General features: G+C 37.0%; 1 protein-coding gene and 1 pseudogene across 2 annotated transcripts; one reads left to right on the forward strand and one right to left on the reverse strand.

Moving 5' to 3' along the window:
- The first annotated feature begins 11,368 nt into the window (after nucleotides 1-11,368).
- On the forward strand, nucleotides 11,369-12,304 carry LOC143601660 (uncharacterized; annotated as a pseudogene). The gene is made up of 3 exons (XR_013147695.1): nucleotides 11,369-11,492; nucleotides 11,563-11,853; nucleotides 11,924-12,304. The product of XR_013147695.1 is annotated as an uncharacterized LOC143601660 (transcript).
- Nucleotides 12,305-13,364: 1,060 nt separating this feature from the next.
- On the reverse strand, nucleotides 13,365-18,409 carry LOC143601662 (protein IQ-DOMAIN 5-like). The gene is made up of 6 exons (XM_077079016.1): nucleotides 18,328-18,409; nucleotides 17,037-17,260; nucleotides 16,325-16,552; nucleotides 15,268-15,381; nucleotides 14,146-14,569; nucleotides 13,365-13,531 (listed from the first exon to the last, which is right to left on the reverse strand). The coding sequence occupies exons 1-6, from the start codon at nucleotides 18,407-18,409 to the stop codon at nucleotides 13,467-13,469; spliced, it is 1,137 nt and encodes a 378-aa protein (XP_076935131.1). The 3' UTR covers nucleotides 13,365-13,466.
- Nucleotides 18,410-22,111: the final 3,702 nt, after the last annotated feature.

Below are 22,111 nucleotides of genomic sequence, written 5' to 3' on the forward strand. Positions count from 1 at the left end.
TGTCAACATGAAGGAAGTTGAACATAATTTTGCTTTTCTAACATCCTTCATATCTTCATATGAAAACTTGGTGAGTAGTAAGATAGCCACAAGTGATCTAACTGATGAGGATTACGATCAGATTGATCCAGATGATTTGGAAATCATGGACTTAAAGTGGAACATGGCAATTATCGTCCGTAAGGTTAAAAGATTCATGCAAAGGACTGGCAAAGATCTTCCGGCCTTGAACAAGAAATTGGGATTTGACAAGTTAAAAGTGAAATGTTATAATTGTCAAGAGTTCGGGCATTTTGCAAAGGAATGTGACAAACCGAAAAAGGAGTATACTGGTCCTCGTGGTCAAAATCAACATTCATCTACACCACGAGGTAATGATGCTGAAAAGAAACCGTCTACTTCTGGTTCATAAGCAATGTTAGCTGTTGGAAATGATTGGTCACAACGACTGTTGTGTAATGAAAATCAAGCTAATTTGGCTATGTTTGGGTTGACTAAAGACTTTCAAGATGCAAGTGGAAGTGAGATGTCCTCTGAAAATGATTCTGGATCTGATTCTGACGACTCTTGTGACAAGCCTCCAACTACGTTTGCTTGCATGGTAAAGATTAATAAGGTTAGTCATTCTATCTCTGCTACTTCATCTGTTAAAGTAACATGTGTTGAATGTGAATCTAACAAACCTAAGTTAGAATCTTTAAAGAATCATAATGATAGTCTAGTGAGAGAAATTGCTTCTCTGAAGGATACTTATCGACAATCCCTTAAATCTCAAATGAGATCTCGAGAAAAGATTGAACCATTGTCGACAAGTAGCCATGATCTCAAGGCTGAGTTATATGTGAAAATGACTATTAATGACCCAAAGTTTCAAGAAATCCTGAAACATAGATCAAAGATAACCGAGCTTGAGAATGAGGTTCTTGAGTTGAAGAACAAATTGGAAATTTTGAAATTCTTCTTTTCTGTTGAATGAAATTATTGAAGTATCTGGAAAACAAAAGGATTCAAAGAAAGGCATCGGTTTTGTTGAAATTCAACCACCTTTTCACAATGATTATAAAATTAATCCTTTTGCTAAAAGAGAAGAAGAGGTAATTGTGAAAGAACCTATGATTTCAGAAAATGCTAAACCTGTTAAATCTGAAACTGTTAAAACCCAATTTGCTCCTCAAAAACCTCATGTTGAAAGCAACAAAGCCGTTGTTGAGAATGTTGACAAAGTAATTATTGAGGATGTGTTTGAACCAAAGGTTATACACAAGAACAAGAACATTCCTAGTTCTAATCATATTCTTTGCGAGCCTCATGAATTTGAGGAAGCTGTGTATGGTTCACACAAGCCTCATATGACTAAGGTTGAACAAGTGAAAGTTAAACCTGTGAAGGCAAAGAAGTCAGAAAAACCAAAAATTTCTGATGAGGATTTGATGCGTTTCATTAATCCTCCTAGTTCTAAGCCATCATCAGCTAGAGTTTTTAAGTTAAAGGGTATGGACACTATGTTCACTGAAAAAGATATCATGATTAGTATCATTAAACCAGAACTAATTGAAAGCGTCTTTTACAATGAAACTGATAAGTTGCAAGAATTGGAACGTCAATATGTTTGTGCCTTGGAACGTCAATATGTTTGTGCCAAAACATCGAACTTATCAGACCCGGTTTTGAAAGCAAAACAATTTCTAAAACAAGCTAAAAAGGTTCAGTTTGTCAAATCAAGTGGAACAATTACATTGAAAAGTTTTTCCTATTATTCTAACCTTGACTTTTATATGAAAAAGAAGTCTGTCACTTCTGATGATCTGGCCAAACGATTCACTGAAAATGTAAGTTATCAACGTTCGGTTGCATATGTTTCTGCCAGACCTCAACCTGGTCATGTTGACATGCGAAGTTGCTTTTTGTGTGGTCAACAAGGTCATGTGGTGAGAAACTGTGGTCAACAGAATACTCAAAATCTCCATCCTTTTGTCAAGGATCATTCTAAACCGATTCCTGTGATAAAGGAGATCTTGAAAGACCAATGTCATGTGAGGATGATACATATAGCATGTTTTCTAACGTGAATCCTCGTAAGGTAATTCATGTGAATGAAACTCATGGTCAAGTAAAACCAAAATTCGTTCCAACTGATCCCATATGTAGGAACACAAATTCAAATATTGTTCAAGCTGCTTATCTGAGATGATAGTCAAGGAAGCCGGCAACATATTCTCAAGTTGCTGAACAACAGCTGAATTAGGCTAAGTTTAAAATTTCTCAAGAAAACCAAAAGGTGCCCAAGACTGAGGCCTGGGCTTCCTTTTTGAACTAATCATTTACTTTGTGTGTAGGGTACATCCAAGACTGTGTCTGGTGAAAGCTGGATAATGGATAGCGGATGTTCTCGTCATATCACTGAAAATCTCAACCTATTGACCAACGTAAGAAATATTCAAGGAGGTTATCTTGCGTTTGCTGGGAATCTTGGGGGAATGATCACACAAGAGGGTGAAGTTTCAAATGGTCATATTACTTTTGAGAAAGTTAACTACTGTGACAAGGTAGATCATAATTTATTGAGTGTGTCGCAAATTTGCGATAAGAAGTACAACACGGTATTTACTGATAAAGAGTGTCTTATCTTGAAACCGGGATACGTGATTCCCAAGGACATGGTTATCATGCGATCACCACGATCAAATGATATTTATGTCTTAAATATGAGTTCTAAAGTATCAACATCTATCGAAACATGTTTTGTCTCCAAAGCATCCGAGAAAGACTATATTCTATGGCATCGTAGAATGGTCACATAAATGTTCGAAAGATGAATTATTTAATGGCTAATGACTTAGTTGGGGGTGTCTCGTTGAAGAATTTTAAGTTATCTGATCACTGCATTGCATGCAAGAAGGGCAAACAGAAGAAAAAGTCTCATCCCTCTAAATTATTGAATTCCATTGTTACTCCTCTTGAACGACTTCATATGGATTTGTATGGTCCCGTGAATCGTGCGAGTATTTATGGGGATTGGTATTGTCTTGTTGTCATCGATGATTATTCAAGATACTCATGGGTGTTATTTATGAGTTCGAAAGATCAAACGCCTGTTTGGGTACAAAACCTTATCACTAAGATCGAATCACTATACAAACAAAAGGTGAGGAGAATTCGAAGTGATAATGGAACTGAATTCAAAAACACTGTATTGGATTTCTTTTGTATTCAAAAAGGAATTCATCGAGAATACAATGCACCTTATGTACCTCAACAAAACGGTGTTGCTGAACGAAAGAATAGAACTTTGATTGAAGCTGCAAGAACTATGCTTGCTGATTCTAAGCTTCCCGTCCAATTCTGGAATGAGGCGGTGAATACAGCCTGTTATACGCTTAATCGGGTTTTAACTATTAAATGACTCAAGAAGACAAGTTACGAGCTTTTGAACAATCAAAAGCCTAACTTAAAGTACCTGGAACCGTTTGGGTATCCTTGTACAATGTTGAAGAAGGATGCAGGTAAATTTGAAGAAAAAGCTATCGAAGGATATTTCTTGGGATATGCATCCTAAAGAAAAGAGTATTTAATTTCACGTCTGGTTGTGTTGAGGAATGGTATCATGTGGACTGTCAAAAGTACACCACTCCTCCTCAAGGGAAAGGTCCCGACTGGATGTTTGACTATGATGGCTTATTTAATTCATTTACTCCTTCAACTGAACATATCAATGAGGATCTGGTTCGAGCATACTTTGAAGATCATTTGGCCATTCCAAGATTTTCAAGTTCTAATGATGTTGAAGCTCGACCTGATGCTCCAACTGAAGAACCATGTGATGTTTCTCCAGCTAATCTTGATAATTTATCCACTTCTTCTGATGATGGTCAAACTGAAGATCAAGTTATTGAACTTGACAGTGATAATGTTTCATCTCCTGAACTTGGTGAACATTACACTAATTTATTTGATAATGTTGTTGTTTCTGAGAATCCTACTCTTTGGATTCATGGTCATCATCCACAGGAAAACATCATTGGAGAACTTGATGTGGGAGTTCAAACACGTCATCAAGTTGCTTCGTCAAGTGAGAATAACGTATTGTGTGCCTATGCTGACTTACATTCCTCTGGAATTGTAAATGTTGCTAAATTCACTTGCTTTCTATCTCAAGTTGAGCCAACGATGCCACGTATGGCTCTTCAAGATCCTTCTTGGGTAGAAGCTATGCAAGAAGAATTACAGCAATTTGCACGTTTGGGTGTTTGGATTTAATCGACAAACCTGCTAGAGTCAAGAAAGCTATTCCGACTAAGTGGGTATTTAAGTTTAAGAAAGACGATCGAGGGGTGATTGTTAGAAACAAAGCACGTTTAGTGGTGCAAGGTTTTCATCAGCAAGAGGGTATTGATTACACAGAAGTATATGCTCCAGTTGCAAGATTAGAGTCGATTCGAATCTTTTTGGCGTATGTTGCTTATAAGAATATCAAGGTCTATCAAATGGATGTCAAAAGTGCAAGGTAATATTGTTTCTTGGATGTTTGAATCTGATCTTAAGGTATACATTGTTAAATGGGAGAAGGGCGTCTAGTACTGCGAAAGGATGACTGATCTTCTCTTATTATCGAGATGGGATGTGCGCACTTTGGCGTACCGTCTGTTTATTAATCGCGGCGAGGACTATCATGCAAAACGTTTTCACCAACACTTGGTGTTTGAGGTGAATCATGGTTTTAAGTATTTTAAGCCACAAATTCCTATCCGCAAGCTTCTCAATGAGATTGAACCAAGAACGGGATGGAAGAAGTTGGTCCTTAAAGTAAAGCCACCGAAGATGATGAAGCGTGTGCCGGTGAAGACAATGAACCAACACATGCATTTATCTTTCAACCGCTGGTACTACGATAATCGTACTTGCGAGGCCGTCATTGTTCTTGGTACAGGTTTAAAGACTGAGCTGATCAAGATCATCAATCCGATGTGGCTGGTTAACTTAACAGAGACTGACAATGACGTGCTACACAAGAATAAGATATTGATCGAGCGCAATGAAGACTATGATATGGCTATGCAATTCCAATGCGTTGTGCGTGTATGTTATGAGAAAGGAATTCATAGTTGCAGAGACTGGCAGTCCAAGCATTTCAAGTAAAGTAAAGACAAAGACAAAGAGCTCAAGACGAGGGGGGTGTCTGTTAGTGCACGGTTTTGCGTCTCGAGTCTTTGTATTTATCATTAACGTATTTGTCTTTTGTTTAATGTAATAAACAATTAATTTAATGTGTAGTTCATTAATGTAAGAGTCTAGTTCGCTAAGGATGTTTAGCGAACTAGATCTAAGTTATATCCCTCCTGATTCGTTAAGGATGTTTAATGAATCAGGGGGTGATTCGTTAAGTTATTTTCCTTTTAATGTATGTAACGAATGGGACGTTAGTTTGTTAGGGGATGTTAACGAACTAAGTCCATCGTCTATTTATAGTGAACATTGTTCACAGATTAATATAAGTTTTGAGAGTTAACTAACGAACCTCTGCCCGAATCTCTCTCGATCTTCATTCTATTAATATTATCCATCACTTACATACATACAACTAATATATATATAGATATAGAGATAACATACAATCAAACTTTATAATGAGCTTGATCCGTATTTAGGATTGAACATATATATCAGATCTGAGATCTGTTAAGTATAGATCCAAGTTCTAACAGGGGTCCTCTATCATAACCGCGACAAAGAAATATGGAAGAATTGGGATTTGGTTATAGTGATCGATGGCGATATTAAGGCTCGTTGCAAACTTTGTGGAACTTTTTTAAAGCACGATTCGAACTGGACTTTAAAAAAGCACATCGACAAGAAAATTTGCAAGGCCTTGAAAGACGTTCGTGCAACCGACCAAGTGGAACTGGGTAAAGATGGTACACTCCTTCGTTACAACACAAACCATGTCCAAGATAGAATGGCAAAGTTCGTTATTCAACGCGGTTTGCCTTTTAACCACTTTGACGACCCGGAGTTGACGTCTTGATTCGAGAAAGACAAAGAAATATGGAAGAATTGAGATTTGTTATAGTGATCGATGGTGATACTAAGGCTTATTGCAAACTTTGTGGAACTTTTTTAAAGCACGATTCGAACTCGACTTTAAAAAAGCACATCGACAAGAAAATTTGCAAGGCCTTGAAAGAGGTTTGTGCAACCGACCAAGTGGAATTGGGTAAAGATGGTACACTCTTTCGTTACAACACGAACCATGTCCAAGATAGAATGACAAAATTCTTTATTCAACGGGGTTTGCCTTTTAACCACTTTGACGACCCAGAGTTGACGTCCTTGATTCGAGAAACTCTACAACCATGATACACACATGTAAGTCGTACTACCCTAAGACTTCATTGTATCAAATTGTGGGAGTGTGCAAAAAAAGAGTTAATAGACTTTTTTCAAACTTTAGAATCGATGGTGAGTTTAACTAGCGATGTTTAATAGACACCACACGGGTTACCCGGATCATACATTTGTGTCAACGCTCATTGGGTTGATCCGGTGTCTTGGCAATTGATGAAACGCACCATTGCTTTTGAAAACTTTTCGTACCCACATACCGCCGAAAAATTGTTTGAATTGGTTGATGAGGTTATAACGACTTATAACTTGAAAAATAAAATATTTTCGATGTCGTTTGACAACGTATCAAACAATTCAAAGGCGGCCGGAAAATTTATCATAAAATATTCATCACCTTGTTATGGGAATATTTTTCATGTTCGATTGTTGCACATATTATCAATTTGGTTGTTCAACAAGGTCTCGACAATGAAAACATGGGTCAAGATTAGACTTGCTTTAGACTTATGCTACAAGATGTTTTCAAAAGTAGTAAAAGAAGACATCTTGAATATAAAAACTATTGCAAATCGGTTGAAAGAAAATATTTGGGGCCGAATTAGGACGTTCCAACCCGTTGGAACTCAACTTGTCATATGTCAAGTGTGCTTTTGCCCAACGCCAAACTTTCAATGTTTTCATAACAATATTTTTGATCGATGCGTGGCCGATATGCTTCCCGAAAGTGTTTGGGTCAATGTCGGTTATTTGTTGGATTATCTTGATGTGTTCAAAACCGTAACAACTAAGTTATCGGGAGTTTTTATCCTACTAGTTGTTGGATTTTGCAAGAATTGTACAACATGTCTTTGAATTGTAGAGAATTTGAGGAGAAGAACAAAATCTTCAATGATATTGTTGCGGTAATGAAGGAAAAGTTCTTAAAATATTATGAAGACATACCGTCGGTGTTTACTTGTGCCACCGCTTTAAACCCCTATTGGAATGTTAACGGGGTTGAGACATTGATCGAGGAAATATTTGACAACATGGGTATGCACGAGATCGACCCGAAGTTGTTGACGGAAGCAAAGGGAAAGTTTAACAAAAACCTTCAAGAACTTTATGACCATTAATTTTCAACTTTATGGTCCAAGCGCAATGTCGTCTTTTGTGAGGCAAACAACGAAAAGTAAGCCGTGAAAGGACAAACTTATAAATTTGATGAATGCGGTTCGTGAATCGGCCGCTAAGAGTCAAATAGGAAACACACCAACTAGTGAACTTGGTCGATATAGTGGAGCAAACTAAGTTGAGGGCGCAACGGTCGATGAAATTCGCGGCATTGATATTTTGGCTTGGTGGAAAGGAAAACAATACAAATTTTCCTATTCTATCCTCTATGGCTCGTGACTTGCTTGGCGTCCAAGCCTCAACGATTGCTTCCGAATCGGTTTTTTCTCTTAGTGGGAGGGTATTATCAATGCGAAGAACAAAACTAACTCCCTAGTCTCTAGAGGTTAGCATTTGCCTAAAGGATCATTTGGATGCGGTGGATCGTATATAACACAAGGCAAACTTTGAAGACGAAATACCAATATAGCGTCCTATTCATGATGAGGAGGTGGAGGAAGGGCTTTCTTCCGGGAATTCAGGTGGTGAAGAAGACGAGTATGAAGATTAAGAAGACTTGTAACTTTTATTTGATTTAGTAAAATAATTTGTAACACAATCAAATTTCAAGTAATTTTTAGTTTTGCTTTGTTTATTAACTATTTTTGCTTTGTTTATTACTAGTAATGGTTTATTTCTTATTAGTCATGTTTTATTTTTTGTTATTTTTTCAGTTGATTACAATAACGACGGACATTTTATTATAAAAAACAACACATATTACAAACATTATTAAACATGACGATATTAAACATAACAAGTTAAAAAAAAACAAGGTCCGTCGTTTTAATCCAGCATTCTACAATGATTAAGCGTTGTTACCGGCGGCGGTAGGTGCTTGAGTTGTAGAGCCGGACGACTCTCCCGCTTCTTCTTTCTTGGCATCCAAACTTTTTTTCTCACGACAATACTTATTGGTATGCTTACGTAAGGTGGAGTTCGACCCCGCTTTCAGAAACTTGGAACAGTACTTGCGCCGGGCCATCTCTTGTGAGTCGGTTATGACACACCAAATCATAATGAACCCAAACATCAGCGCATCGTGTTGTTTCGATGACCATAACAACGTCGTCGTTACTTGCCAATAAACCGTTTAAGCTAAATTGTGATTTAAAGTGTTTTTTATTGTTTTGAAAGTGTTTTAACAAGTTTTACACACTACATAGCTATTTATAGTATGTGTGTAAGGTGTATATAGTTAAAAAAACCGGTTCCAACTGTCAAAAACGACTATATATCCGCAGGAATTGGTTCCTAAGGGTCAAAATGTTTAAATTTCAAAAAAAAAATCAGTGTACTCGGTTTTTACTTAAAACCCGGGCCCGGTTCCTACCCTACTCGGTTCTACTGGGTCCCCATTTCATTCCAGCAAGTCGGGTCTAGTTTCTGACTGGAAATGGTTCCATTCTGTACCCGATACAAAAAAACCTGTTCCTACCCGGTTCCGGGTTTTAAAAAAGCCCAATATTGTGCACCTGTAGGTCTAGTTAGTGATTGTTTTGTGCTTTAACTTGACAGGCTTGTGGATTGTGAGTGATTAGCTAGAGGATTCAGTTGTGATGTTTATGTAATTCATATCAGGTGAGTTTCATGATGTCCCTTTTAAATGTATCACATTTTGGGCTAGCATACACGTTTTATGACGATTTTACCCTTTTAAACATTTGAAGGATATTGCATAGTTTATGTTATTTTTACTATCTATGCTTGGAAGTTCGTATGATTTATGATTGTTTTATTCGTATGTGTGTGTGTGGCCACCACATGAATGTTTTTGTTAAGCCTTAACCGGGTCGAAGAGAAGTATAAAATTCCTTAATTCCCTTGTTGGGGGTTAAGGTGGATGTGTCCCGGGATAGTTTGACTGTCCTTGGGGCGAATAGATGTTTAAAAATCCCCTAATAGTTTATCTGCCTTGGGGTGAAGTTTATTTGGGTCCTTAACATTGTGTTTTGGACTTGAGAGGATGTGACCCGTGTTACGTGGTTAACGGGGGAGATTTATTTATTGATGTTATTTATTATATTTTTATGGAAGTCGTATGTTAAATACATTGGTCGGTCTTTAATAAATTTTGATTATAAAAACATGAACTCACTTAGCTCAAGCTGACTTTGCGTGTATGTTAGAATGATTTCAGGTTGAGCGTGGATGAGATATTGCTTGGATGTGCTCAAGACTACCTGAGGTCCCGAGGCAGTTCTAGTCGATGCTTCTTATCGTGTTAATAATTAAGAAAATTTTAATTTTCATTTTTGTTTTAAGGATAATCTTTGGTTGTTTTGTTAATTTTCCGCTGCAAGAATACTCTGTGTTGGATTTTTGAATTATATGAAACTGGTTTATCTTCTATATTTGAATTTGTTTGGAATGACTACCAACTATAGGACACCCGGATTTTTGGGGTCCTACAAAGGTAGAACCATTCGATACAAATAATTTAACAAATTATCATCAGGTATATCTTTCTTAACCAAACATAAAGTCCTAAACCATTGGATTTTCTACAAAATCAATCCAACAAATTAATTACATCAAGGGCGCAAGTTGCAGAATTGTCGGCAAACCGTCACAACGAAGTTCAATTGCTGCCAAAAAGACTTTGTACATCCTCCCTACATCGACGCTACAACCGGATACCGCTCACGACGGCACTCACGTACGAGGTATGTGTGAATGTGCAAACGGAGACACCGACACCAGCGTTAGCTACGGGTGTCGACGGTTATGGTGATAAATAGGACAGTCAGATAGACGCCGCGAGCATGTCGTTAATGGTGGAATATATTATTGTTTTGAAGGTGGATGATGGAGGTTGAGAGATCTAGATAGGGAAAAAGAGGAGAGGGGGTGCGTTATGTATGTGATGGTGAGTTTTTTTAAGGAAAGGTTTGGGTTTTAATAGGGTTTGGGCATGTATATATGAAAAGTCTTAAAAACCTTTGGGTTCTTTTGTATGTTTGGGCCTCGTGTCACTGCACGGTTTGCACAGCTTAAAAACCCGGTCTGCGTTCAAAGATCCCAAAGCACATGCGTGACCTGGCAAACATAGTTCTGGCTAGAGGTGCACAAATAACCAGATACAGACCCGGAAAAAAAAATCTGGTACTGGTTTTTTTAATTCGGGGTTTTAATAACCGAACCCGACCCTACCCGTAGGGTGCTGATAGGGTATGACTTTCAATGTTGAAACCTGTGCCCGAACCCGTACCTGATCTAAGCCCGATAATACCCGAAACCCGGTTTTTTGCATACCCGGATATTAATGTTCGTTCTCCAATGGATCTTTTTTGGAGCACATATATGATATAAATACTTGTTTAGAGTAACACCTTGTGATATACTGGTAAAAAAATTGAAAACACATAAAATATATGTTTTTTATATCATTGTTTAGTTATTTATATATGTTTGAATGAAGTTTGAAGTTTGTATGAAAAAGAATGTAGTTAGGATAAAAAAGCGAAGCAGACAGAAGAAAGCTGTAGAAAAGGAGTTTTTTTAATACCCGGAAATAGGGTATTTAAAACCCAGAAAACAGGTTTTTTCGATACTAGGAAATTGAGTATTCAAAAATCCGGGTGTTGAAGACCCGGTTCCATACCTGACCTGGACCTGGTGCATAGAGTATGATTTTTCAAGCCAATACCCGAACTCGACCCGGTTATTGATTATACACGTGTAGTTGTGGACTCAGGTATTGAAGTTTTAGTAAATGAGAGGAATTTTGAGAAAATGAAGGCCCTAATCTAACAACAGGCAAAGAAAGAGGAAGCTTGTGATGGAATGCAAATCCCCATCCATGGTATAAATAATAAAGCGATGGTTCATAGATTGATTGATTGATATTCTCCTCCCAGATCCATAGAATAGAATGGAGAGTGGGGGGTTTAGCGCTGAAGATGTATCCACCGTCTCTTTGCTGCATTCCTTCATCCCAACTCACTTTCTCTATCGTTGCTCGTGCTCAGAAATGGACTCTCTCGCGTACACTACTTGTCAGTAAGTACATACATCTATCTATCTATCTCAATTCGATTATTATTATTATTATTATTATTATTACAGCTGCTTTTGCATGTCCTATCCACATCTCTCTTAGGAATCACTGCGATCACCATCTCAAACACCATTGCTGGCGAAGAAACCGTCCACAACCTCGCATCATTGTTACTCGTTCTGCTCGGCGCCACCTACATTTCCTTATTCCTCTGTGGGAAAGGCGCTCACACCCACACACACAACCAGCCTATGGCCGTCGTTCTTGTCCCCGCCTTGCGCAACCACGCTTCCCGTCTTTCTTGCTGTCGGAAATTCATCCTCCATGATGCTGCTTGCTATTATAGTCTTGTTATTCAGGTTTTAACTCTTTTGTTATTATTATTATTGTTTACAAACACGCTTTTTAACATTATATTTGGATTTGCAGCACGATAACCGTCATGACATCGCTGGTGGCTTTATCGTTCTACGGTGCGAGCCAGCTAAAGTTTCATTGGATGGAACGCTACGACAAGCTTCTGGTAGGTTCGGTGCTCTGTTTAGTTGGAATCTTGACACTTATTTTCCATGATCATGAAGGAGGACATACACATACCGGTGTAACTGAACATGTGCACCAGAAGCTGTTAAGGTTATTATGAGAATCTTTGTTGCCCTTTATAATGAGCTTTTTATTTTCAAATACTTTTATTGCCAAACAGGTTGTTGTCTTATCACTTACATTGGAACTCCTGGTTATATGAAAATTCTCATGTGTCTTTTAAAGTTTTTCAAAATCTAATTCTATTGTAATGTTCTTGATTGGGAAGATTTAGTTGTTTGCATCGGGAGGGAAGTTGTCGATCTGATGAAACGAGCCGAGTTGAGTTTGAGCTTGAGCTTTGCTTGTTTAATTTATGGTTTTAGTTGAACACGACCTGTATATTTAATCTTGTCAAAGAAATCACCCTAACATTATAAATTCATGTAATGTGAACATGGATGTACTGAACGAGGCAACTGGTTAGCGAATTGTAGTAGCAGGGTTGAACGAGTAGTAAACGACTTGGTGGATTGAAGTATAGGAGTTAAACAAGGTTGTAAACGGTTTAAAATGTTGACTGTATGAAATGGTTTCTAATTCTAGATTTCAGATGGGTTGACAACTAAGATGTTTAGCTAAGCGGGTTAAACATGCCAACCTGGAGAAGCCCATGTCTTATTTACTTCTATTTACTTTGCAAATTTTTTTTATAAGATTCAAGATCTGCAACTCTAGGTCCACTCAGATGTTTAAATCTCAATTGGTCCAAGTCAAGGCTTAATTGGTAGTTAATTTGTCCAATCGTTAACACAACAATATCATAAATCAGATATTACTAGTGATGTGACTGTATTACATTAATATTGCAACATTGTTTTTAAATATTCATGGTGCATCTCCAAGGGCTATGTTACTACTTACTAGTGATGTGACTGGATTACATTAATATGCTTATAATTTTAATCTATTCTGCCTATTGAGTGGTAGGTGGTTTCTCTGTAAAAATGACATTGATATAAATATACCCCAAATATATAAGACAGCCATTTTTGTTATTTTTTGGCACAGTTATTGATTAAAATCTTCACTTCTGCTACTACAAAAAATTAAATATATTAACTACAAATTCTTGGTACATACTTGAACAAGGAACACATAAAACTAGAAATAAAATCCATCAACACACACCAAGCAAACACTTTAGTGCTTGATGTCCATCTCTTCAGGGTACCCAAACAATACAACACACACTGGTAATTACAAAGAAATAGCTCGATATCTGACCGACACAGCATTACTAAAGAACATGGTAATAATTATTTCAGACATCTCACCAATTCGGCTGCGATAGGATGCGTTAAATAACTCATGTATATACAAGCAAGCATCCATCATTAGCTGTTTGTCTATCTGATCTTGTTGACTTCAAGTTGACGTAAACGATATCTTAATTGGCTTTTGTCTGTTGCGATACTTTGCTGTTTGAGCTCCCGATGCCTTTTCCTGTCCTGCCTGTCCAAATACCTTTGACCCGTTAACCCGTTAACTTATGAACGAGTCGATTGGAATTATCTTTAACTGAAATTGGGCAAATAGAAAAAATAGGGGCGGCAATTGTTAACACTACCCAAACCCGACACGAAAAAGAAATGGTTTTGGGTCGACTAACACGACTCGCTTAAGAAAATGGGTCAGGGTCAGGTTGATCCGTTAAGTATTTAAAATAACTTTTATAATTATATTTTAATTGTGTTTTTTCCGTTTTCCATTTTTCTGAAGATACACTTGTAATTTCCAATACAAATTCAAGATTTTTTTTAATATTTGTCAAAAAAAAAAATCATATTACTCATTTACTCTGCAGACTCTATATTATATCAACTTTTTTTTTTGATAAATGTGTTAAACGGGTCATGTTCGGGTCGACCCGAATTTATGTGTCTGCAGGTTAGGGCTGAAATCCTTGACACGACTAATAATATGGATCGGGTTCGCGTTGCACATTTCAACCTGTCAACCCGCAACCTATTAACCCGCCAATCCGACACGATTGACACCCCTAGAAAAAACTTAAAAGCAGGTCAAATAGGTTCAACGAGTTAAAAGTCAGATACAGATGCACTAACCATAACTGGGAAGTGATAGCCGTTTCTTTCCTTGATTACCCAAATTTGAGGACCTCTCTTTAGGATTGCTATGGGATCTTGACTGGACAGAATCCTTAAGTGGCTTTGACTTTGACTTGACAGGCAACGAGGCGGGAACTTGTCGAATGCTAGTGGACTTGATAGGAGAAGAATCAAAGCCATCAGATTGCGATTTCTCATTTGAAGCAACGGTTTTCTTGCCAGCAGATTTTAACTCATGTTCTTGCTCATCTTTAGCATACCCGTTATCCTGAATCTTAATCTCATCTTTGGTGTTGATGTCAAGAAAACGGTTTTCCCATGGACGGACAGCCATCCATCTCTCCAGCCAGTTCCAACCCCAGTTGCTTTTATCTGGTTCAAATCCCGAGGGAGTTACCTGTTGTTTGGATCCTGCTTGCCACTGTAAAAAACAATCATATGTCATATAAAAAATTCTGAAGGGCATTTTCGTCATTAGGCGTGGTTTTTTTTTTTTTTTTTTTTTGCCACATTTGGGATACAAAAAACTTGATACATAGTTATAAGTATTTCAATACATGGGTGGTCTTGAAAGAGAAAAGTTGAATATATAAGTAGTATCTACAATTCTACATACACTATCCTCTTTTTTTCCTAAAAATAAAGAAAAGGGACCGAAAGAGATAAAGGTACTCTCTGCATAATTTTAAGTATTTGAAATTTGAAAACAGTGGAAAAGCACTATTATTTATATTTAAGCATGTGCAAAAAAAATGAGATTTCAATTTGAAGAGTTTGGATCCTGCTTGCCACTGCAGCAAACAATCAAATGTCACATCTTTTTTTTGTTTTTTCAAAATTCTGAAAGGCATTTTCGTCATTAGGCGTGTAACCTGTTTTTTTGTCACGTCTGGGATACAAAAACCTTGATACATACTTATAAAGTAATTTCAATATGTGGGTGCTTTTAGAAGAGAAAAGTTGAATATATAAATAGCCTCTACATGCATTATCCTTTTTTTGTAAAAAGAAAAGAAAAGGGAACTGAAAGAGGCGAAGGTACTCTACAAATTTTGAATTATTTGAAAAGCACTATTATTTATATTTAAGTGTGTGCAAAAACATGATATTTCATATTACCTGGTGAGCAAGAGCATATGCCATGGCTCTTTCACGTTTAGCAGCTGCCTCTTGTCTCTTTATCAACTTTGCTTGGATTTCTTCAACTGATCCAACACTATCACACCATCCTTGCTGGCAATTAAACGGTAAAAACGTAAACCAACCAAAGATAGAAAAGGAATGGTATTTACATATCATGTGATGGGAAAGGCGTGTACATTAACAAAAAGATATAAAGAGTAATCATGTAGTAATCTATATCTATATCTATCTATATACTCTTTAATAAAAAGCTATATGTTTTGTCACTTGTCACTCCCACTTTAATCCACATAAATTTTCAAAAATTTATTATTATTATTATTATTATTATTATTTTATTCATTTATTAAATATATAAAGTTAGTAACTGTTAATTTAATCTATTTTTAAATTTTCTTGCCTAATTTCTAAGTTAGTATATTAACACCCATAATTTAAGAACATACCAAAAGAAAAAACCAAGATTAAAAAATAACTATTAACTATCCTACAATAATATTTTCCATTTTTTTAACTAAATACTCTAAAAATACATTTTTTTCTAAACAATTGTAAAAATATTGAAATGTTATTTTTATTATAAATTTTATTAATTTTAATCAAACACCTTATAAAACCCATTATCAACACAATATATAATATATTGTTAAATTGTATTTTGATTATTTATTATATGTAGTGCACGGGTCTCAAGGCAGTACTTATATATTACGTCTAGTGAAAAGCAGGGGGTCATTGCTATTAAAAACTTTATAAACCATTTGGCTAAACAAATCCTTGTTCAATGTTTCGACACATAACCAGTTGGTACATTTAAATTCTCGCATTATAGACCAAGTTTTCAGGGATAAAACTTAGGAGTACAACTGTATAAAAGAGCCTAAACCAAAATTCAGGTTAAGAGATTACATTTTTGTTGTCATTTCAGTTAAGTTACTCAGAAGCGAAAAAGAAAAAAAAAAGAAAAACAATTTGCGGTTTGACTGCAGCCCATGACTTATTAATTAATTACTTTTTAATCCACAATGCTCACCTCTATTTCACGAACATGAGCCTCGTGTTGGAGTTGCTGTTGATGTTTTTGTTGCTCGGACTGACCTTCCAATGCAATACGAACACGCCTGGCTCGAACCCGTGCCTGAACCCTAACCAAGGCTTGCATACACCGAAGAGTAATTGCAGCTTGCTTTCTCACAGCATGGCCTCTGACTAGAGCCTGTAGTCTGACCAGTCCTTTAAGTGCTCTTAGTGCTCGCCTAGCCTGAATATTGTTATTATAGAAGTCATTCAAGGTCAAATTTTACATCATTAATGAAGCATCAAAAGTATCTTGCTAACAGTTAAATTCACAATGACAGCAGTTAGTAAAACATAATATAGGTTTCTTGTTGCTTAAGGCTTCAACAAGCATAACAGTTTACAGTACAGGTGGTTCAAGCGGCGAGTTTGCAATAAGTCAAACGGGTTCAAATGGGTCATTTTTATAGTGGTCGAAACTCGAAACAGGATAGGTGGGGTTGAAGTGGTTAAATTGACACGAGAACAAGTTTTTTTTTCTCTGTTTATGTTTTATCTACGGTTGCAAAAACAATAACAATCTAAATATTTGGACAAATAATAATAATAAGACCAGCTATCATGAGTTTTATAAAGCAAACTCCCACTGTTACATCCATTCATGTATCGATAATCTTAAACCCTAAAAGCAAATACAACCTAAAGCATAACAGTGAAAAAAATATTACCAAAAATCCTCGAAAAGCAGTTTGGATGTGTGTAGCCGCCCACGTTTCTCTCATATGTTGTTCCATCTGAGATGAATCTTGTATTTGTAGTGTAGTAGAAGAAGAATTTGTAACATCTTGAACTGCACTGCTATTGCCATCTTCAGCATTGAGCTTGGTTAAAAAATCTTCGTTGTTTATCTCTACGGAAGTTTTTCTTCTGTGACGAAACTTTCCAGTATTCACTCTCTGAAATTGATTATGCAATTGCAAGTAATGAGACAGATAACACAACTAGCACACCACATTTTATAAGACTTTATTGTTAGACAAGTAATTTAAATTTAAAAAGAGGTGACTAAAACAAATACAGAGATAGATAGCTATATACAGAGATAGGTGACTAATTATTATAGCATGCTATAATAATTATACATTTTTATAAACAACATTTAACTATCACTTTAATAACAGTTTTAATTAAAAAATAAAGGTTTTTTATAAATATAATTTGAGATCTGGAACTTCTAAACGCTCCTTTATAAAACTAAATTTTGTAAAATTGTAAAAAAAAATATTTAAATTGGGATTAATAAAAATTTTTAACTATAATTTGAGAAAAGATAAATTAAATGGGTTTAAAATTAAATCAAATGAAAACTTGTATAAAGCTGTCCTTATAAGCATTTTATGTACACAATCTAAGATATGAGATAGCACCCAACTGAAACTTCATCCAAATGTTTACACAATAGGTGCATATATATTAGTACAATTTCTAAAGCATCCATCAGCCAATCACTAACATTTGGATACAAGGGCCACGTAACTAAAGCTTTAAACCAATTTTAAGGTCACAAAGTGGTTCGGTTTAATTCATTTATAACTTATGTTTTCTTTAAAATTTTGCTAAACACTATAACTAGAGCTATATTATTTGACTCTTAAATCATATATATAAGCAACCGACTATATACAAGAAGTTAAAAGAAGTATAAATGAAAATAATTTGCAGATCTTCAAACCCTAAATTTCATATGTGACAATAACCTCTAAAGCATCTATAGCCACATTTTTACATGCCGTTTACATAATAACTACACCTCAATCAATCACTTCCAAAGTGTCACAAACCAAAATTTGATAAACGATAGTTTAACTGCACTTAGTTTTATTTCATATCAACACACAGCCATTATACAACAATACAAGTACTGCACTAGGTTGCATTGAAGGTGTGATTAGTCAAAAGGTGAAAATATGCATATGATATAACTAAGTTGCATCGAGGTAATGAAAGTACTAACACTACGTCCATCTTCTCCCAGACTTTGTGATTTTCCGTGTTTCTTCAATCCAATGAGTGCTCTAATCCATTTTCCAGAAACACCCATGTTTGTATGTACCTTAGCAACTTCAAGCCTGCATTTTTAGAAAATAATTAAACAAGCAATGAGAATTAGTATAATTATTTCATCAAAAGAATAGATGTTTTTCATCTTCTCCAGTTCAATTGGGGCGTTTGAATGTGATTACTGTGATTTGTAAGAAGTTGGTGTAAGAATATAATATAATATAATATAATATTAATTAATGCAGAAACCTCCCTAACTCTAAACAGGTAGTTGTGTTATTGTTGTGATTGGGTGCAAACGAGCCGAGCCCGAGCCCGAGCCCGAGCCTCACAGATGCATACACTATATCCCTAAATCAACAGGGCAGGCGATAATATATAATCAATTAGCTCAACATAAATATGCATTTCGTTGTAAACCCTAGGTAACAACAATGAATGGCAATTGTAATCTTAGGATTGAAATACACACAAATAAGGTACAAAACCCTAAAACCCATAAAAGTAATGAAATTAATTACCTTTAACTTGAGTTGAGTGTAATTAGATTCCAGCAACAAATATCATTCTGATTGAATGCAGATGTAGAAACAAATATCGTTTAATTTAATTCTAGCATTCATTAAATTAAATTAAATCAAATCAGTCAGTCAGTCAGTCAACTAAGTTGGGTTGACAACCAGCCTACGCGTGGCTATAAAAATATCATCATAAAAACCAAAAATATTATAATCTTTTACACTAAAACATATTATTATTTATTATTTTTTTAACGCGAACTGGAATAATTCCGATAATAATCTTAGGATGGAAGATACGTATCAATTCTTTACCTTGAAACGTTGCTCCAGGCGATTTAATTTTTGTTAAATCGGAATCGTTTTTTCGTATGGAGCAATATTTCAAGGTAAGTTTTATACCATTCGACTCGTATCCTTATTTCTATCAAAAGCTCTAAAACATAAGTTTAAAATTTGGAAATAACTTAGCAGAGTTACTGAAGAAACACGGATCCGTTCCCCAAGTATGGGTCCTGGATCTGCTGAGTACACATGGTAAAATACGATAATTACTAACACAGTACGGGCACAACTTCCCAAAGTCCAATGACCGGAAACTGCAAAATAAACACCGTGAGTCTCGTTACAGGAAGGACAGGGGGGGTCTTCCTGTAACCACCCTCCGGCGTGAGAATCAGTAACGTTCGTAAAAGAGAAAGTACTGATGTAAACAGACTAAGAGTAGTCAGAGTATATATGAGTCAGAATACCAGTGAGTGAATGAATACCTCATGTAGGTTGACAATGTATTTATAGCCGAAGGGTGTAGGAAGGTGGTTGGGCCAGCTGTCATTTTCTAGAAGATCTTTGATAACTGCCTGAGCGCGTGTCCTCTTATGATAGGTTGAGCTATACGTCCCATGTGCATGGGTATAAAAACCTGGACACGCGTCGCCCAATGATAGGACAAATTGCACCCTGGCCATGTGCACGGTTATAACAACCTGGCCAGGTGTCCTTTGCTCATTGGCTGATAGGTTATGTATTTCTTCAAGTAACAATCGTGGTCATTCTTCTAGAGGATAATTAATTGGTGACAGCTGTCCCATTGGCATTGCTTTCCGATCGCTTTAGCGGACAGATGTCTTGTCCTACGGATGACTTTTGAGGGTGTCGGAATGCTTCCGTGCGTGGTATGAGGACGTTCTTCCTCTACCGTGATATGCGGGTGATCCATATGCCCTGCGGGTGACATATGAGGAGCTCTTCTGTGACCCGCGGGTGGTACTTAAGGGTATTTAGGTCTTTTTGGTACCCTATCTCTATAAGTCCCCCAGTCCAGTGTTTCTTCCGTCTTTTGTGCGGCTGAAATTCTGGACTTAATGTATGTTGGGGGTTTTTGAATTTTGAAGTTAGGTAGAAAATATCTTCTGTTGGTATAGATAATCATGAAAAAAGGACAAGTTGACCACTCGCAGGAGCGTGAACAGATGATGGTACGTTTATGACGGCTGTCACTGTACCCGACTGTGCAACTTTTTCTCTTTTTCGAATTTCCCACGTGACGTGGCAGTTGGTGATTAGGCGATGGCTTTCTCTCTCCATTGTTCATATTTCATCGCATTAATTGCGATGGGTATAAGTAGGGAGAGATATCTTCTAGTTGAAGTTTTATCACATTTATTTCCTGTTATCTTCTTGTTTTCTTTCTGATAAAACACTGAACTTTCTCATACGCCCTTTCACCAAATCTTTCTATCATGACGAACGTTCAAACTGAGGTTGACGAGATAGAAGTTTCCTGGGACTATTCTGAGTATGAGAAACTGTTAGAGACTTACGGCATTCCACCGGAATGGGAGCCGGAGTTTCCTTCCCCAGGTTCTATAGCCAGTCTACCACCTCCCAGTAAGATGGCTGTCTATTCAGACTACTTCGTTTATGGGAATTTTCGTTTTCCTATAACAAAATTTTTCTTGAAGTTGCTGACTGCTTACGGGATTCATTTATCCCAGTTGCATCCACCTACTGTAATGCGAATTCACCATTACGAATTCGTATGTACAGCTCGTGATATGGTGCCACACCTTGACCGATTCCCCGTCTTCTACCGTCTTACCAATCGCAATGGTTGGTATACGTTTCAAGGGTTATCCGATCGAAGTATTGGATATGAAGTTGAGAAGGGGTCCGCCGACTGGCGAAATAAGTGTTTTGGAATTTCGGAGGATGTGGTACCTATCGCCATGGTTCGTCGTCCGGTTAATAACGCTCTTCCGGACGTTGTCACGGCCGCTCACGAAGGTTGTGATTGGTATCGTGCTCTAATTGCGGAGCCAACACCCATGCGGCCGTTGCTTGAGGAAGCCCTAGTGTGGGCAGGCATGAGCCGCTTGTGGCCATCGGAATTTATGGAGCCTATTTTTGTTGATCTAAATGAACGTAAGTTGTATTTATTGCCTTTTCTCTTCCTTGAATCTCTTAATGACTGATTTTCTATCTTTTTAGGTTGGAGTTCTATGCTTAACGCCCTCCTTGAGGATTGAGATTGCGTACGTAAAAGCATCCATGATGTCGGGGACCAACCTATTCTTGAGAAAACCAAGTCCCGATTCCTTTTTCCAAAGAAGGTGCGAGATGAGCCCATTGTTTCGGACACAACCTTTGAAACAGGTGCGTATGTTCTGAACCCTCCTCCGCTTAATGCCATTACTTCTGGCGGGATGATCGCCATCCTCTCATCGAGCGATGATGATGGCGAAGTTTCTGAGTTTTCTGTTTCTCAAGAAGAGAGGGACTCCGATGACGATGCCCCTGAACTTTCCTCTGTCTCATCTTTATTGGCAGAGTTTGAGGAAACGAGAGCCTTTTTGGCTTTTCAAGCAAGTCAAGCGGACGCAAAGACCGCGGACACTGAGACGGGACCTTCAAAGAAAAAACGAAAAACTCATCATCCCAAGAAGCCACAGTACAGTCTTGCCGAACGCATTGATATAGTAAAAGGTATGTATTTCCTTTTAAGTACTTTACTATTTTGGGTTGTTAGCTAAGGGTAGCTTTTTGTGCAGATCCGTTGATCTTTTCGGACGATGTGTCTGAAAAGTTGCCTACTCCGACTCCTCAATCTGAGGAACAACTGTCTCCTTCTCCATAAAGGAGGGCGGAGGACAAGCCTCCCACTCCACCTACTGGGATTGTCATGGAAGACTGGCCAACATCTCCGTTGATTGAAACAACTACAG

Source organism: Bidens hawaiensis, unplaced genomic scaffold (assembly GCF_021521415.1).
Source record: "Bidens hawaiensis isolate Kalapana, Puna unplaced genomic scaffold, B.hawaiensis_p1.1 tig00056920_1, whole genome shotgun sequence".
In the NCBI taxonomy this organism is placed as follows: Eukaryota; Viridiplantae; Streptophyta; class Magnoliopsida; order Asterales; family Asteraceae; genus Bidens; species Bidens hawaiensis.

Excerpts from the sequence above, each read along its gene's own strand:
- LOC143601662 (XM_077079016.1), bottom strand. The coding sequence starts at position 18,409 with ATGGGTGTTTCTGGAAAATGGATTAGAGCACTCATTGGATTGAAGAAA. Across the intron at positions 16,553-17,036 it reads CTGCTTTTCGAGGATTTTTG|GCTAGGCGAGCACTAAGAGC; the intron begins GTAATATTTTTT and ends AACAATATTCAG. Across the intron at positions 14,570-15,267 it reads CATATGCTCTTGCTCACCAG|TGGCAAGCAGGATCCAAACA; the intron begins GTAATATGAAAT and ends TGTTTTTTACAG.